Raw genomic sequence first — 18,848 nt, forward strand, 5'->3', positions numbered from 1 at the left:
ACATTTAATATCTTCTAAAAAAATAATGTCTGAAATATAGACATCGCAACTCTTTGTTTACACTACAAATGACACAAACATACAGTATTGTGAAGTAGTAAGTTTAAAACCTTTAAAACACAATTAGTATGCACTTATTTTCTATATATTTTAATTAAGAATTTGAACTTTCAGGATAATGAATGGTTACTTCTATAACAATTTTAACGTTTTTTCAGTGAAGGCCTTTTTTGTTTTAATGTTTGCTATTATTATTTTCATTCTTATTTATATGAACAAATTCTGTTACCCTTGTTTTCGCAGATTTAATGTAATTGTGTTTTTTGTTCTTGCAGCTACAACAAACGTATCAATGACGTCAGAGAATGCAAAGAGGCTGCCTTATCACATGCGTAAGTACACATCAATTAGTTTGAATTGTCTCGGTTGTAGAAAACTTGCGCTTTCTTAGCATAATAACAGAAGATGCTAAGATTAAAAAGTTAAATGCATAAAATGTATCAACGTATTGACAAAAAATGTTCTTGGAGTGTTTCTAATATTTTTAAGCTTATGCCTGAATATACTGTATGTTTCAATGTATAAGTTATAGTGTGAAATGCATTCGTAATTGAGAAGTAACTTGAGGAATGATTCATCAAGCCTAGATATGACATATTCCCGAACATGTGTGTTCCTAACTGAATCTAACCTATGTAGCATTTTCCTTTCAGAATTAGACTAAATCTAAGATGAATGTGTTTGCTTTTCCTGCACAACGTATGAAAAATAAGGAATATCCTGCAGAAAAATGCTTAATTATATACTTTATGAAGGGAAGTACAGAATCATAAACATTAAATTAACATTACATTAGTTAAAATTACATGTAGTATGTTAATATGATATGCATCCTTCTTACAAATTAATTTATGTTTAAAATGTAATTGTTTTTAAGGGGCTCCATGCACAGAGAGCGGCGCAAGTTCTTAAGGTCTGCCTTAAAAGAGCTTGCCACAGTTCTTGCTGACCAGCCTGGGTTATTGGGCCCAAAGGTACCCACAATTGTAATGTGATATTTAGCTTGTCCCTTCTTTTTACTTTTAACACAGTTTTACAAATTGTTAGAGTAATACAGTCTTCTGTGTTTCCTTTTATACTTTAGTTTAAAATTATAGTTAATATTGTCAGTGTATATTTTCCAGTGTAGCTGGAAAATTTACATATAAACTGTTTTTTGTTTCTCAGGCACTGTTTGTGTTTATGGCTCTATCCTTTGCCCGGGATGAAATCATCTGGCTTCTTCGGCATGCAGATAACATCCAGAAGAAAAGCACAGATGACTTCATAGATAAGTAAGCTGAAGTTTTGAAATGTTTACGAATTAAAATATGGTTGCAAATTTCAATGAGTAGATGGATTAGTTGCTGCATAAAGTGTTACTTTGACATGAATTACAACTAAATGCTGTGAACATATAATTTTAAGAATTAGATACAATTAAAAGATTGTTCTAATTACAAAAATGACTTTTTTAAAACATGAGTTTCACATAATAAAAAATATAATTGTATCTTAAAACATCCTACTAAATCATTGTGGAAATATAATCAATTATACTGTAGGTTGACTTGCTTGTTCAATGCTACATTTTACTACATTTTGAAAATGCAGTCTTTTTAAATCAGTTCCATGTTTTAAACTATGAATTTCTAAATGCATCTACAAATATTACTTGTTCATGAAACTCTTGACTTTATCCAGCTATACAGTATCATATTGTATTTACTTTGCTTTTTTAGGCATATTGCTGAATTAATATTTTACATGGAAGAGCTAAGAGCACATGTGCGAAAATATGGACCGGTGATGCAGCGATACTATGTACAGTATTTGTCTGGATTTGATGCTGTTGTACTGAATGAACTTGTTCAGGTGAAATTTTCATTTGTTATAATTATGTTTGCTTACTTTAAATGTATTTAATTATAAATGTATATATTGTTGGTTAAAATTATAATTTGAGAAGTAAACTGAAATGTATTTTTGTGCTGGAAAGTTTCAGTTAAAAACTTTTCAGTAAAATCAGCAATGCTTTGGGTGAAGATAATTTTTACCACTAGATGGCGGTCAAGTATTTCAGTACTGATTTTAAGTGTTACTATCATTGAAATATCTATAGTTTAAGAATTAAAAAAAATATCTTTGCTATATGCTTTACAACTGAATATAAATTTTCTAATGAATTGTTTTAAATTTAGAACCTGTCTGTCTGTCCTGAAGATGAATCAATAATAATGTCTTCCTTTGTGAACACTATGACTTCGCTCAGCGTGAAACAAGGTATATTTCTGTAGATCAAGGAAACAGACTGAAAGCTGATGTAATTCATTATTTTATTAAATAGGTCTAAGGTTTTAAAGAGTCCATTTTACTGTAATGTTTGCAATCAACTTTTTAGAAAATAAGCTCAGGAATTATGAAAAATAACCTTATGTGTTCCATGTTTTGCAAATAGGTTATGTATTATGCATTTCTGTTTTATTATCAGACTATCAAGACTTTTTTCCAGGATATGATACAAAGGATAAGAAAAGATAGCAATTGTTTTATAAAAGAGAATGTCACTATAATGATGAGAAGTATTTAATGTTTATTTTACCACTAGATTATGGCTTCCTTTCTGGATAATGAATGTAAAAATATGTCATATGTGTCCATTTTGGGCATCTTTTATCTTGAGGGTACCAGCTCCCTAAAAGCAGAGACGTATTTAAAGTTGCTTTTGTAAACTATAAGTATGATTTCTCAGTATGACCATCTGTCTATCTTAAGCTAAGTATACATTTAAGTGGAAAGATGTGTTTTTTGTCATTGCTTTAAATGAATGAATATTTCAAAGTTTGTAACTGCAAGCAATAGAAAGAGCTTGTCTGGGGGATTACGTTTCATTTGTTATACCATTTATGTAAAAATAATCATCTCATTCTTAATACAACTAATCTTATTAACATGATTCTGTATCCGATGCATTTTCTTTCTCTTTATTTCAGTTGAGGATGGAGAGGTGTTTGATTTTAGAGGTATGCGACTGGATTGGTTCAGGTTGCAGGTAAGTCATAAGTGGTGTCAAGCAAAGACAGTATATATCGGCAGTGGACATAAAATGGAAACCTCAATGTAAAGTCACTTAACAGGGCTTTGGGCCACCACCTGTGACCTGTTTGTGTCGGGGAGTAAAGTCTACCAGCATCTAGAATGCTCCTAAAGGGGTGCAGCACCATTCTTCCATGACATAGTCAGTGAGTTCATGCCTAGCTGATGGAGATGGAAAATGGCATTGTTCTAGAATACCCCATAAATGTTTATTTGGGTTCAGATCCAATGGCTGAGAAGACCATGACATAAGGATGACATTAGTGTCATGCTCATCAAACCGCTGGGCAACCATACATGCTCTGTGGAGGGGGGCACTGCCATTTTGGAAGAAACTCTTCCTGGAGGAATAAGTGGCATTGACTTTGCCTTCTAATAGAATGAGTGCACCATGCCAGGAAAATTTGTGTCATTGTGAAACCACCAGAGCCCCTCCCTGTTGGAACCGAACACTGAGGGCTATAGAGTTCTAGTAGTTCCATTAGTCAAGAACATAGTGAAGGATGATTAATCTGACCAGATCACTTTTCTCCCCTGTTCCATAATCCACTGAACCTTTAAAAGTACATTGCCAGGTGTGATGAAGGGTTTCAGTGCAGAAACCAAACTATGCTATCTGTATGCTACTCTGTAGACTTTTCAACAGACCAGTTTTTGAGGAAACCGAGTGCTTGAGATCCAGGTTGATATGTACAGTCAATTGATCTGCAGTTCCTTACCAGTTTTGCTTTGCACTTGAATTAATCCACAGATTCTGGACCTGGAGTATGCACTTCAGTTCACCATAAACTCCATTGATTGTGAAACATGAGGAAGTTAAGCTGTCTTGGTCACTAAAGCTCCTGCCCCAACAATCACCTCTCTTTTAAAGTCTCTGATGTCTCCTCTTACAGCCACGCTAGCCTTATTTATGAGAAAATCTCATAAACAATTGTTTTGGGATGTTATCTGCTTAATTAAATGATACACTACACCAGTGTGCAAGCCTTTGCTTCTTATCCACTTAGTGTACATCATTCACCAAGGTCTTTCCATGTTTTTGTCGACTACCCTTGGTTTACTTTGCAATTTATGCAAGTTTTGAATCGCTGTAAGAAAGACTGTAAGACTTTTTAACATTTTATGAAAAAAACAAAAAACTGCAGTTAATAATGAATTTTTAAGAAGGGGTTCTGTGTGTTCTACTTTATCTTCTAAATTATTGAAGCCTGAAACTTGGCATGTTAAAGTGAGTGTTGCAATATGAATTGTGAGAGTAGTGGTGTTTTTTTAAGTTTTACCTTTTAAATGTTGTCAAATTCTCTAAAAAACACTCTTTAAAGATGTGATTATCTTCCTTTTAATTGTACTCAATTAAATCAGAACACTCTCCCTAAGGAATAAAACAGCATTTTCATATTTGGCTCATTACACAATAGAGTTTGGCTTCTTGGTGCTGGGTTGAGCTATAGATTCCCAGCAGGGCTACAAAGACAGTTTATTTTCTGTGACCAATGTTTCTCAGACCGCTGTTAGTATAGGGTGACAGCATTCAGCTTTCATGTTTGCTTAGTACTTCCTAAAATGTATTTTTGCTTCCAGTGATATTTATTTGCTCTTAAGCACTAGAGAAAAAAACACAGTAGTGTTAGAAACTGTTCGATTGGAAGAGCTCCTATTTATTTTTTGGGATAGAAGAATCTAACATAAAGCAGGAGATCTGCTCACATTTGTATAAATCATTTTTTTAAATAATTATTTATGAACCACTGCAGCTTTTGCACTAACCTCTTTTCACAGGGTTATCTTAGCAAAGGTCAACAGATAACGGAAAGCAAGTATCTGAAACATTCTTTTATGTATTTGAAGAACCTTTTACTTGCTAGGGCACAGTGTGAATTTAAATAGCCTTTAATCATTGGAAACAGAATAACATGCAGTTCAAGCCAATTTAAGAACAGCTGTAATGCCTGTGTGAGAACAGCTTTATATACCATGAATTGATACATTTTTGGCTGCTGTACATATTAAAATCCATCAGTGCTGAAATAAATAGCACTTACCAAAGCTTTGAAGGAGGGGAATTCGCTGAACATATGTTTTTATTATTATTTCAATACGACAGAAATTTCTACCAGTGTTCTATTTGACAAATAAATACTTAACCACTTTTAATCTGTTAAGACCTTTTTAAGAGTTAGGCCTTCTTGTCATCCCCTAAAAGTTGAAGGCAACTTTTTCAAACACCTGAAAGCACTAACAAAAAAACAACTTTTGTTTTTTTATACGTAGCTTCATTGTTAAATTATTTACAAGCATCTAAAACTGAAATTAGTTTCACCAGTAAAGCCTGAGTTCTATCCTCCACAGACAATGTTTGATTGTTGTAATGTTTCAACCAGTTTCTCTTTGAACTAGCTTCTGGTTTCATAAGTACTACATAAATAAGTACTTCTGTCTACATAAGTACTTCTACAGTGCTGACAAAAGTGTCTGTGAAAGTGAAAAGTTGACGGTCGTAATGGATAATTCCAGTGTTTTACAGACCACTTAAGTATTTTCTTTTTGTTTTGGTTTTACTGGCTGGAGTGTAATTATATTTTAACAGATAGTGTTTTAACTACCAGAAAGCAGGAACAGCACCCACCTTTCCTCAAAAAGAATTAGTTGAATCACCAAAAACTCCCCATTTTTTCTTATTCTTTTTTTTTACCTTTTTCTGTGACACTATCTGCTGTGAAGTCAAGGACTTGTATAGTCTGTTAAGCTTTTTGTTTCCATGTCTTCAGTGTTGGTTTAGCTGCCCACAAAGGAGTATATGTAAGACTTTAAATGCATTACTTTGCAAAAATGCACTCTTCTCTCTAATTATTTAAAAAAAAACATAATTTTGGTTTAGCACCTGCTAAATATTTGTTGTTGTTTTTTTGTGGTATGTAGTATTGTTTTGGCTGTACATAATTCTTTAGTTGGCAGTGATTATGAAAAACTAACAGATCATGTTTGATCTGTGGTTTTTGGGATATTTTATTCCAATGTTATTTTTGCTTCTTCCAAAAGAATGTCTTATAAAGGATTTATGATTGTAAAGAGTTGATTTATACTACAGCCACCCTCCAAATTTATTCTCATGTCCAGTGAAACATTAGCCAAAACATCATATAACATATAGATAACGTGTAGATTAGACACTTGAATAATACAGGCTGAACCTGTATTGTTGTTGCACAGAGCAAAGTCATATTTGCAGTTAGATAACATAAGGTTCACATTTATTCCCATGTATTTTTTTAAATAAAATACCCAGAAAAAAATAATTATTATATTTTGAGGTTGTTTTACATCTATGGAGCCCTTGTTAAAATAGGGAGAATCATGAACTCCAACATGTGCCAGAACATTTTTTCCAAACACCTGGCTACCTCTGGAAGAAGTTCAAATATTGTCACACTGGAATGTTCATTTATGACCATGGTCCAAATCATACATCGAAATTAACAAAGAAATGGTTGACTGAGCACAAAATAATCTTAATCTCTAGTTCTCAGTCTGCCTGAAGGAATTGTAAAAAAACTCAGTGGTACCAGAAGCTCATAGCACACTACAGGAGGCATCTTGTCAGTGTAATCTATGCCAGGATTTGCAAAATACTACCTACATGGGGTATGAGTAAATGTGACTCTCATGTTTACGGGATTTAAATCATTTATGACAAGTTTGACTTTGCTCTGTGCAAAGCTGTTAAGATTACAGGATAACATTTTTAGAATATTTCAAGTAAGGCACATATCCAATTTTAAATTTGTCTGTTTTTTTGCCCTTTTCATCGGGATATAAATAGCTATGGAGGGCAGCTGATATAGAATTTCTCATTCTATAAAATCAAGTCATTTAACTGTTTTCTTTTATGTTGCCTTTACTTACTTTACTAAAGCTTTTTCTCGATGTGTTTTGAAGATTTGCTATTTTAATAAAACCATTTGGAAGCAAAAATAACTAGACTGCCTTGGACAGACTGTTCAAGTAGCCATGACATTTTTGCATATGGGGTAATGTGGACAGAAACCAATAAAAATGGATTTAGGGATATTTTTTTGTAGAGTATAAAAACGAAAAGTAATATTTTGTTGGCCTTTGTCTTAATGATTGTTGAAACCATTTTGGATATAATATCTATGATTCGGTTGAGGTAGTTCTTGGTCCATTCCCTAATTCAATTTTGTAGTTTATTCTGTAGTTTTTCTTCATTATTTTATTTATATCTGTTAAGTGTGTATTTATTCTTCTTAACAGGCCTACACAAGTGTGTCCAAGGCCTCCCTGGGTTTGGCAGACCACAGAGAACTTGGAAAGATGATGAACACTATTATTTTTCACACTAAAATGGTAGATTCACTTGTGGAAATGTTAGTGGAAACCTCGGATCTCTCTATATTCTGGTATGGATAAAGCACAATTTTTTTCAAATTCATATTAGCTGCACTAAAATCAAATTGTAAAGAACAATTTAGAAACTATTTGGGGTCTAATAGTCCAGGAATGTTGAGGGCATTCATGTACTTAAAATGTTTAATATTTATCACTTGGTGTTACTGTTTGTTTAATTAAACAATGTTTTTTTCTTCAAACAACTACATCAGGAAGGAAATTAGTAATAGAGTGCATCAGGAATGTTTCTGTTATTTAACGGGTGTCTTTTAAGATAATCTTTAAATACATGAGCATGTTTCAGATGCTTAATGATATGCAAGGATATGTGATTGGTATGTGATTAAAATTAAATGACTTAAGATTAGTAAATATAGAACATTCAGTAGCCTTATACTAGACCAAATCAGGGAAACAGTTTTAAAGGATTTACTATGATTTAAACAGATGGAGCTGTGAATTTGCCAACATCTATTTTTCTTTTTGTTGATAGCTTTTACAGTCGTGCATTTGAGAAAATGTTCCAGCAATGTTTGGAGCTGCCTTCACAATCTAGATACTCGATTTCTTTCCCACTGGTCTGCACCCATTTCATGAGCTGTACCCATGAACTGTGCCCAGAAGAGGTAGGACAGCCAAACTAGAGTTTATCTTAACTGTGCCTCTGTGTGATTGTTAGCTGTTTCATTATGGAACTCTATTCTAAAGTGTGGCACTTCTTCAAAAAACAGATCCAAAACACCACTCATGGTTGATTACAATGTAAAAATCACTTCCATCTTTCTTCTTTCACTCACCCAGGAGAAGGCATGCTATGTTTCAAAATAGAGAATATCAGACATGCAGTAGGTGGATCTGTGCCATAACTTCTATTAGGCTGATACGTTGCTTTCTTCTAGTCATCTAAGTCCATATTTTTTCTTCTACCATTTTGTTTATACGTCAGTTGATCTTTTTGCCTCTTTCACCCTTATGGTGTCTTAAAAATATATCTGTCTGTCAAATAACATTTTTAGTGTTGTAAATTGCATAATAGTCTTGTTTTGTCATCTAATTTATATTTGAAAAATCTGTGATTTTTTTTTTTATTTGTTTTTAAGAAGTGTTTGATTAGAGTTTAATCTTAGAAGTTAAGCAGACTTGTGCCTGGTTAGTGTTGGGATAGGCAACAGTGAAAAATCTTTCCCATAAAAATATCCTTCATGTTGAATATGAAGCTCACAACACGATATTCCCATGCTTTACTGGATGTGGGAGGTTGTGTGATGTTATCACCTTTGTTTTATACAAGTAAAATAAAAAAAATGGTTTGATAATCTTGGTGGTAGGGTTTTTGAGAATAAAAATGGAAAACGTGGGTAAAGTCCTGTACTGCTTATTCATTTCACAGTGGTAGAGTGACATTCCGGAGAGAGCAGGAAGATGCCATACTGAGAATACAGAAAGGAAATGCAGTATATGTAACTAGAACATCATATAAAAAAGTCAGATAGAGTTTCAAAGCTGTAATCAATGCAAAATCATCTTTTTAACAAAAGGCTGAAGATGATTTATTGAGTTACAATGTTAATTGTACACCACTGAAGATTGGGGATTTGAGTTCTACACAAAGGAGTTTTCATTCCTCAGTAGAAATATTCTTGTTGTTCATGGAACACTGAATAGTTCTCATTCCTGGAAAACATTTGAGTTCTTCCATAGCTGTGCAGTGCTCTATATGGAAAGATTGCTACTTCTAATTAGTTAACTGCCAGGACAAAAATAAATTGTGCAATGAGCATTTTCATGTGGCACAAAATAACTTGACAAAAAACTATCTGAAAGCACTTAAAAGAATAAAAGAGATTTATTGAGCCATGTAAAGCTTGGATTTCCCTTGTTCAAACATGAAACTCCCTTTCTCAGCATGCCTCTGAAATGTTCCTCTTCCTATGTCCACTCTACACAGCTTTAGACAGCTGCAAACTTTATTTATATTGGAAAAGCACTAAAAGTTTCCATGAATATTTCCACCCAGCACACAAAAAATCAGAGCAGTTTATAGTAACAGAAAAAAGATCAGGGAGTTGGTAACAAAGGTCATATTAAACCCAAAGTTAAGTCTATTTTTCCTTACCTATGCTGATGGTTTCTCTTTCTGCTAAGTACATAGCTCATTTTGTCATAATTATGTCAGTTTTGTCCTAAATGTATGATAAAATATGAAGGTGGTGTTGGAAACTACTGACTTATTTAATGAGAATGTACTCGGTAAATACAGTTCCATGGAGAAGTATTTGTTTTTTCTGAGATTTTGCATGTTTTTACCACTGAATGTCATCAGAGATTTATGTGGGACCTAGTTATGTGTGAAAGTTGTCTGAGAGAACACATAGCACCACAGTTTAGTGCTTGTTAGTAATCCAATGTCCAGTGTCTCTGTGCAAAAACATAATGCTCCTTTAGTTCAATTAATTCATTTAAAAGGATAACTTAGGATCGGTTATGTAAATACCTTATTAAACAATCAGCCCCCTCTATATCAAACACACAAACTTTGGCTCTTATCATAGTGAATTACCATATAGAATCAAGAGGCATGTCATGCCCCGCTCAAAAAATATTCCAGAAAAAAAGTAATTGATGCCTGTCACTCTGGAAAAGGTTGCAAAACTATTTCAAAAGATCTGGGCTCCATGTATCCTCAGTCAGAGAAATAAGTCTTGCAATGGAGAAGACAATGATCCCAAACATACAAGCGAGTCTACCAGAGAGTCTACCCGAGAGTGGATGAAGAAGAAGAAATTCAATGTTTTGGAATGGCCATGTCAAAGTCCAGAGCTAAACCCCATAGAAATGTGGCAAGACCTGAAACAAGCAGTTCATGCAGGAAAACCCCCAAGTGTTTTGAAACAGTTTGTCATGGAGGCATGGGCCCGAATTCCTACACAGTAATGCGAGAGAATGATCATCATCACAAGGAAGTGTTTGGTTGCAGTTATTGGTGGTGCAACCATTTACTGAATCTAAGGGTGTGTGAACTTTTTTCACACAGGGACACTGGATGTTGAATTACTTGAAATAACTGAAGCAAGCACCTATCTTTGGTGTTATTTGTTCAATCAGTCTTACTTTTTATATTAATAGCAACCTATTATGCTCTGATAACATTCAGTGCCAAAAATGCATCAAGAAAATTTAAAAGGGGGCAAATACTTTTTTCACAGAACTATATGGTGACTTAAAAAAAGTACAAAAGTATGTTTTAGTTCTATGATCAAATTAATGCATAGAATTACCCAAAAATAAAATCTTAATTTCATTATCACAAATATAAATTGTATGACTGTAAAGCAAAAATAATGGTTTTGACTGTGCTGTCCCAGTACATTTAAATGCAAGGTATCTGGATTTAGTTCAAGGAAGCACAAAAATAATAGTAAGAGCAATTCCTTAAGGAAAACAGTGGGAAATGTTTACAGATGAGTGCTAATTGGCAGCGCAGGTTTTGTTGATCTTGCGAAAAGTCAAAAGAAAGTGTTCAAATTTGTAACTTGCATCTGTCCTCATATTAAAGTAAATGGAAAAATATATCATTTTATTTTTCTGTATTTTTAAATTTATGCAAAACAGTAAAATTACATTCTTAATGTATTTTAAGTATTAAAAGGTATTTTGTGAAACTTGACTAAAAGTTTCAGATTCAATTTAGAAGCATTAAAATGGTAAATCTGTAAAATTAGCCATATGTTTGAAATTATTGGTGGTAAAGTGTACACAATTACTTGTCACATCAAATGAATGGAAAACATAATTGTTCAAGAGTGATTGTTCTTAGTCATCTCCTATTATTTACACTGTTTATTCCAATAAATTAGAAATGTATGGTGCTGGTACTCCCAAAATCTTGATTATTCTTTCTTTTGAATAGCGACATCATATTGGAGACCGGAGTCTGTCTTTGTGTAACATGTTTTTGGATGAAATGGCAAAGCAAGCCCGGAATCTCATTACAGACATTTGCACAGAACAGTGCACTCTTAGTGACCAGGTAAGAGGCTGAGGAATGCCATGTTTCCTTTAAGCTCTGTTTGGATGCAAGTACAAATAAAAGGTAGGTCAGACATGTGGTTATTCTTCTGGTTTGCTTTCTTTGCATATGTATGCACAGTCATGCAAACTATTAATTTCACTATTGAGTATGTAATGAGAGCACTGGTTTAAAATCATAAGTTGTTCACAAAATCTTTATGAACAACTATCTAAAAATAGTTGACAAGCTTCTATATTCTTCAAAGTACTACCTTCAGAAACGCTGTACCAGTTATTTCAATTATATCATTATATATTTTTTCCAGTACAAATGCTTGTGAGGTATTCAAGTTATTGTACTAAATGATGTACTTTCCACTGAAATACATTGTACTGTGATAGTGCAGTTCTTTCTAGTTTTAAATAACAAGCTCAATTCGTGTTCTGTACTTTTTAATCAGATAGCCTTCACCGTTTTCTGTTTTTAGGAGAGTCTGGTGTTGTTAAAGACATTATTTAATTTTCTTTTCATTAATGAATGTGCAGTTTGCTCATAATTTACCAGACTTATCCATCCAATGCCCAGAATCCAGTTAATCAGCGGGGTTCTTATAAAAGTTTTGATAAAGATCATCCTTTTCTTCTGCCATTTCAGTTACTGCCAAAACATTGTGCCAAAACCATCAGTCAAGCGGTGAACAAGAAGTCTAAAAAGCAGACTGGGAAGAAAGGAGAACCTGAACGAGAGAAGCCGGGAGTTGAAAGCATGAGAAAGAACAGGCTTCTTGTTACCAAGTAAGTGCTCATCTATCTTAAAGTGTACGTGTTTAATTTAATTGGTGAGAACATCTTTTTTAAAACAGTGAGTAGAGAAGCCTGGGTTTGGTTTTCTTTATGGCTTGGCAGTCATGTTACCCTGTGACCTGTGATCCTGCTGGTATTTTATCTAACTAATGACCCTGAACTGTGAAAAAGGCTAGCCTCGATCCCAGTCTTCATCTGTGTTAGAGAAGAGAGTTTTACAAAAGAGTGATTGAACTGAACATTTGAAGTTAAAAGATAGTTTGAAAGTTAATTTATTTTAATATCATTGATCTACAGTGTAATTCAAGGGAAATCTCTTCAATATGTGGCGATGTTTTATTTTTTAGCTTGGATAAGCTGCATACAGCACTGTCAGAACTGTGTTTCTCTATCAATTACGTACCAAATATGATCGTTTGGGAACACACCTTCACTCCAAGGGAATATTTGACGTCACATCTGGAAATCCGCTTTACCAAGTACGTATATCTGTGTCAGAAAAAGCAGTTACATTTTAAATATCAAAAGAGGAAAGCTACATTTTGCATCTGAAACATTACTGGGAATTTTGGAAACTGAAAGAGGGTTCTCCTGTTTACCAAGAAATAAGTACTGTATAACATGAATTAAAAACATGGTTTACAATCTTTGTTTGTCAAACTCACTCAGTGGCATAATCCCCCTGTTTTCTGTTCTTCAGTTTACCTTTTAATTAACTGTATTTATTGGAGAGTGAGATGCAGTTTTGATTAGTAAAGTGACTTTTGATTGCAGTCCAGCAAAGAACTTATCCAACCAAATAAACAAAGCTTGATGAATAACAGGTATTTTCCACTCTCAGCTTCAAGGCTGTGACGTGAGTTGCTTGGCTAGGTTTTCTTTTTTGAGCACTGGACCCCAAAGGTAATCCAGTTTTCCTGTCCTGTGTGGGCTTATTACACCTATTTACTGCTCCTTTGTCCTGCAGGTCAAGGAAGGAATTAAAATGTTATTATCCTTGGGGACCTTACTCAAACAAGCTTACTTGTTTGAAAACAAATATGCTACTTATTCAGAATTTGCTTCACTAATGATATTTAGGTTTTTTGTTACTTTTGTCATGCAATTGCAAGTACTTAATATACTCTTAATTTTTATCCTGATTTGCTGGAATGTTCTTTCTAAATTGTAGCAGGCTATGTCTAACATTGAGCCTGAAGGTACCCATAGTGTACACTATCTGGAAAATATTCTCATGTTTCAAAGCTCATTTGCCTTTAATCTTCAAATGGAGATAAATACATGTTAAAATGTACTTTCTCAAATATATGAACAGAAGGATTATATGTTTATTTTTTCTTCTCTGTATTCTAGATCCATTGTTGGGATGACTATGTACAATCAGGCAACACAAGAAATTGCAAAACCCTCAGAACTTTTGACCAGTGTAAGGGCCTACATGACAGTACTGCAGTCCATTGAAAACTATGTACAGATTGATATCACAAGAGTGTTTAACAATGTTCTCCTGCAGCAGACACAGCACTTAGATAGTCATGGAGAACCAACAATAACCAGTCTGTACACAAACTGGTAAGTATTTGGAGAAATCTGTTGTGTATGGAACCGACGCATCTTTCTAGCCTCTGTGATGTGAAAGAAAACTAAAAGACGCAGATGGCTGGAAATAGCTAAACAGTGCCTTGAAATAGTATTCAGACCATTTCTATGGCACCACATTTTCGGAAATTACAAAATGATGCATGCCCATTTTAAACATTAAACCTTAGATTTTATTTAAAACTTATGACTTGCATAAGTCAATGAATGATTAATGCATCAGTATTGATACCCATGAATCTGGTGAAAGCACCATTTGCACCAATTACAGTCCCAGATCTTTTTGAGTAAGTCGCTACCAACTTTTCATAATGTGTTGATGCAATTTTTGCATATTTATATTAGCAGATTATCTCACTAATTGCTTGGTGATCACATTTCAAGTCTTTACACTGATCTCAATAGAATCTAAGTCAGGATTTGGAATGGGCATCTCAAGGACATTCAGTTTACTGCTCTGAAACCACTCGTGTAACTTTGCCCTTGTGCTTTGGATCAATGTCCTGTCAAAAGGTGAAATTTTATCCCAGTTTTAGGTCAGCAGAAAATTATCCTCTAGGATTTGCCAGTACTTTGCACTATCTGTGTTCCCATCAGTTTTGAAAGGCTTTCCAGCAACAAAATATGAAATGTGCAAGGGTTTGAATACTTTTGAAAGGCACTATACCTATCAAGGTATCATTTCAGTCTTTATTTTAAAAGAAAAAAAATCTAGAATTAAATATTCCATAGTAGCAATTAAATGATCAATTCCAAAAGGGCTTTAGTGCTGCAAATAACTATATCTTATAAAATCTTTTTTATAGGTATTTGGAAACGTTACTGAGACAAGTAAGCAATGGACACATTGCATACTTTCCAGCCATGAAAGCATTTGTGAACTTGCCTACAGAGAATGAATTGACATTTAATGCAGAAGAATACTCAGACATATCGGGTAAGATTAATAGATACAGATGTGGCCAAAATGTTCCTCTTCATAATCTTCATGTTATAGCCTCATGGAACTCAGAAATATCATCTTGGAAGATATAATATACCATACATGTGATTATGTATATAAAAATATAGAATGTGATATTTTGTTATGTAGCCTACGATAAGCTTTTAGCTATAAACTAAAACCACTACAACTTCTAAATTGAACTAAATACAAAATATTTTTTTATGAAGTCAGTTAAATTCTACCCTATTTAGTGAATGAAATTCATAGCATTGGAGTAAAAGAATTGGGCCTGTTGGCTGACATTTTTCTCTTGTTGGTCAGGTAATTTGTTGAGTAAAGAGGCATCAATTTCCCTATGGGATTAATAAAGTCTTATTTTATTATTTATCTAATAGAAGAGCTGTGAATGTCCTATCAACTTTTCTCACTTTGACTTCAGTGTTTGGAGTCTGTTGTCAAATCTCAAAATGAAAACCAAAAACCTTACTGTTAAAGAAGCATAGGGAATTTTGAAGCTGAAAAGGAAAAAAATCAATAAGAACCTCAGAATAGAACTTGGGTGTGCCAAGATCAACTATTTGGAATATACCAAGGAAGAAAGAAACTGACGTTATTATTACTAATCAACAAAGGCAAAAAAAATGAAGTCAGCCAAAAATATGAAAAAAATCATCAGAGCTATTAAGGTAAAACTGAAAACAACTGTCAGTGTGAGCACTGACAATCTCTGGAGTGCTGGAGTAATGTTAGCAAAATCACAGTAGTCATGTACTTAATTTGCATGTGTCCCGATAGTTTTGGTCACTTGAAATCATTGTTAAACACAAGGAAAGTTTTGTTCCTATTATGATCAAATGAACGGATGTTATTATCTAAAAATAAAACGTGCGTTGTATTGATCATTACGACAATTAGAAATTAATTTATTTAGTTTTCAACTACCCAGATATTTTTGAGCGGCACTCTAAATTATTTTAGAAATAAAATAATGGGCATAAAAATTTAACCTTTGTATTTAAACACGTAGTAATCACTGCTTGATGGCTGCCAAAAACTAAAAGTTATTAAATGAAAGAGATAGTTAAAGCTAAATTAGATACGTAATTTCTGGGAGTGTCTAATGATGCTTGGTGAGAAACAGCAGTATATTTGTATTACTAATTAAATGGTTGAGAAAATTGCTATGTAGAATAAGAAAGCTAGCATCCTAGTGGTTGTAGTTGGTGACTAGGCTTCCATGCACTGACAAATAGTGTTGCATGTTTCATGTTTCTTCCACAGAAATGAGGGCTCTTTCTGAGTTGCTGGGACCATATGGAATGAAATTTCTCAGTGAAAGTCTCATGTGGCACATCTCATCGCAGGTGGCAGAACTCAAGGTAAAGTTATGGTTCCTATTCAGCAAGTGGCAGTAATTATCATCTTTTAAAAGGTAGTGGTGTGGCAGTATCACCATTGAAATGCATTGGCTTCCTAATTTCAAACTGAAACTCATATTGGAAATTAAACAAGAAAGCAGAGTCATCATCCTATTATGTCTTAATTCTGCTCTCTATTGTGGGTTGTCGTATCAGTAAATCTTATTAATACCAGCAGACCCTATTATATGAACATGTGTTAAGGTCTTAAGAGTTAAATGATAAATTCAAATCTAAAGTTTGCAGATTATGCAATGTAGCCAGAATGGTAATGCTGGGTAAATGCATGTTTTGCAGGTGGTTATGATGTAGAGTTTGAGTTTTGTCCTGGTGAACGAAAGGGTTGTCAGATGCAACTTTGGATTCCTGTTGCATGTTCAGATTATTTGGTCTTTTTAAGGTTGGTGGGTTCGGTGCTCGATAGTATTACACCTGCCAACTCTGTTGCTGGGTCTTCCAATGTTTATGATTGGTGCAGATGCCTTAAGAGGGGTATTTGGAGAGAAAGATCTCCCTGATCTCAATTTGAGTAATTGGACATATGTCCTAGTTTTGGAAATCTGGCTTTCTTAATCTATACTGGAATAACTGTATTTATTCCAGATTTATATGTATGATTTAAACATATAATGTATAGTAATGTCGATTAGTTTTATAGAACTCTTGTAAAATTCAACAAGTAATAGGTTTATCACACCTGAAGAAGGCTCCACTGCGGAAATGTTGTGTTTTCTGTCTTCTCTTTTCAGCATGGAATAAACCTATTACTTGTTCCTTTGCAGCCTGTGCATGCTGACGCAGCTACCCACCTGAACTCTTGTAAAATTCAGCTACTTTTAAGTTTTGGCATTTTGCTTTAAAAATCGTACTTTCTTCCCTGTTTATTTATAATGGGTACAGTTTGCTGTAGAAATAATAGACAGCCTTTTTTTCTCAGATTCATTTCCAGAGACTTTAAACAATATTCTGCTACTGTTGATTAGTGTGTGCAATTTCTGGTGTAATAGAAGAAGAAATGTATAGTGTCATTTTTTAAAACTGTCTGTTTTGAGCCAAGAGACCCATCATGAACAATTACATGGATCTAAATGTCTTTAAGAAAACAGAATAGCAGGCACATCTGGTACTCATAACTGCTGCTTCCTGTTTTCCAAATTGAAAAGTCCTCAGGATTCTTTTTGCCTTATTCCCTTATTGCCACGATGTCTGACATGAGGCCTTGTTTCTCTCTAGAAACTGGTGGTGGATAATGTTGAAGTGCTGACACAAATGAGGACCAGCTTTGACAAGCCAGACCAGATGGCAGCACTGTTCAAGAAGCTTACATGTGGGTATTAAGCAGCATCTGAACATTTCACTGGCAATAAAATGCTTTATTGATTAGAAACTGCCAAGCAGATAAGGAATAGAGAATGTGACACATACTGTATAGCTGTTATTAGTATCATCAAATCAAATTATGTATGTGTTAAGTTTTAAACACAAATCATCCTTTAGGTAACATTGTATTCCAGTACTGTTCAAAAAGCAATATATAAAAAGAGAACCTATATGTGGCGGAGCGGTGGCTCTGTGGCTAAGGATCTGCGCCTGTGGCTAGAAGGTTGCCGGTTCAAATCCCGCAGCTGGCAGAGGAATCCTACTCCGTTGGGCTCCTGAGCAAGGCCCTTAACCCCAACTGCTCCAGGGGTGCTGTACAATGGCAGACCCTGCCCTCTGACCCCAGGTTCTCTCCCTATCTGTGTGTCTGTATGTCTCATGGAGAGCAAGCTGGGGTATGCGAAAAGATAATTCCTAATGCAAGAAATTGTAAAGGGTTAATAAAGTGGTTATTATTATTTATTATATAATTGAATCTACTTTTGGTATATTAGTATTGTGCCATACTTCCTGTTGTTGCTATTAATGTTATGTATGTTGATGTCAATGCTATTGTACTTAATGCTTTATATTACCTAGTTAAGTTCAAAACCATGCAATTAAAGTCTTGCTTTTATTGGTATTGTAGCAGTTGACAGTGTCTTGAAGAGGATGACCATTATCGGTGTGATTCTTTCATTCCGCTCACTGGCGCAAGAAGCACTCAGAGATGTAGGTTTAAATTCTACACATATAATCTACTGCTCTGATTAGTTTAAATGCTATATCTAGTAGCTGTATTGTCCTGAAACTTTATAATTACATGTTTTTAAGTAGTAGATATGGTATGTGTTTATTGTTTTCTGATGTTCAATCCACACAAGGCTAACCAATTAACAAAAGCACACCATAAAATAGAATCGTTTCTCAATTTGTTCTAATTGGTTTGCCAAACTGCAGGTGTTGTCTTGCCACATTCCCTTTCTTGTAAGCTCAGTCGAAGACTTCAAGGATCACATTCCAAGAGAAACTGATATGAAGGTAAACGGATGTTCCGCCTTACTCCCCCCAAAAATATGAACACATAGATGACCAAATCAGAACATGCTATCATCTCCAAATCTGACGTTATAAATGTGTTTTTTTTGTAACTCTTTTTAACATCGTTT

At 34.2% G+C, this 18,848-nt stretch overlaps 1 protein-coding gene across 4 annotated transcripts in view; it reads left to right on the plus strand.

Moving 5' to 3' along the window:
- The window catches only part of nckap1 (NCK-associated protein 1), a 45,764-nt gene that overhangs the window by 18,175 nt on the left and 8,741 nt on the right, over positions 1-18,848 (plus strand). For all 4 annotated transcript variants that reach the window (XM_088605173.1, XM_088605174.1, XM_088605175.1 and 1 more), the window contains 17 exons: positions 336-392; positions 938-1,034; positions 1,228-1,334; positions 1,782-1,914; positions 2,241-2,322; positions 3,033-3,091; positions 7,408-7,553; positions 8,036-8,168; positions 11,453-11,572; positions 12,209-12,348; positions 12,705-12,836; positions 13,711-13,929; positions 14,763-14,893; positions 16,184-16,281; positions 17,554-17,647; positions 18,329-18,411; positions 18,640-18,720. In XM_088605173.1, the coding sequence (XP_088461299.1) occupies positions 336-392; positions 938-1,034; positions 1,228-1,334; positions 1,782-1,914; positions 2,241-2,322; positions 3,033-3,091; positions 7,408-7,553; positions 8,036-8,168; positions 11,453-11,572; positions 12,209-12,348; positions 12,705-12,836; positions 13,711-13,929; positions 14,763-14,893; positions 16,184-16,281; positions 17,554-17,647; positions 18,329-18,411; positions 18,640-18,720 (1,912 nt within the window). The remainder of the gene's footprint in view (positions 1-335; positions 393-937; positions 1,035-1,227; positions 1,335-1,781; positions 1,915-2,240; positions 2,323-3,032; positions 3,092-7,407; positions 7,554-8,035; positions 8,169-11,452; positions 11,573-12,208; positions 12,349-12,704; positions 12,837-13,710; positions 13,930-14,762; positions 14,894-16,183; positions 16,282-17,553; positions 17,648-18,328; positions 18,412-18,639; positions 18,721-18,848) is intronic.

This window comes from Lepisosteus platostomus, chromosome 14 (genome assembly GCF_059453375.1).
Source record: "Lepisosteus platostomus isolate fLepPlt1 chromosome 14, fLepPlt1.hap1, whole genome shotgun sequence".
Classification (NCBI taxonomy): domain Eukaryota; kingdom Metazoa; phylum Chordata; class Actinopteri; order Semionotiformes; family Lepisosteidae; genus Lepisosteus; species Lepisosteus platostomus.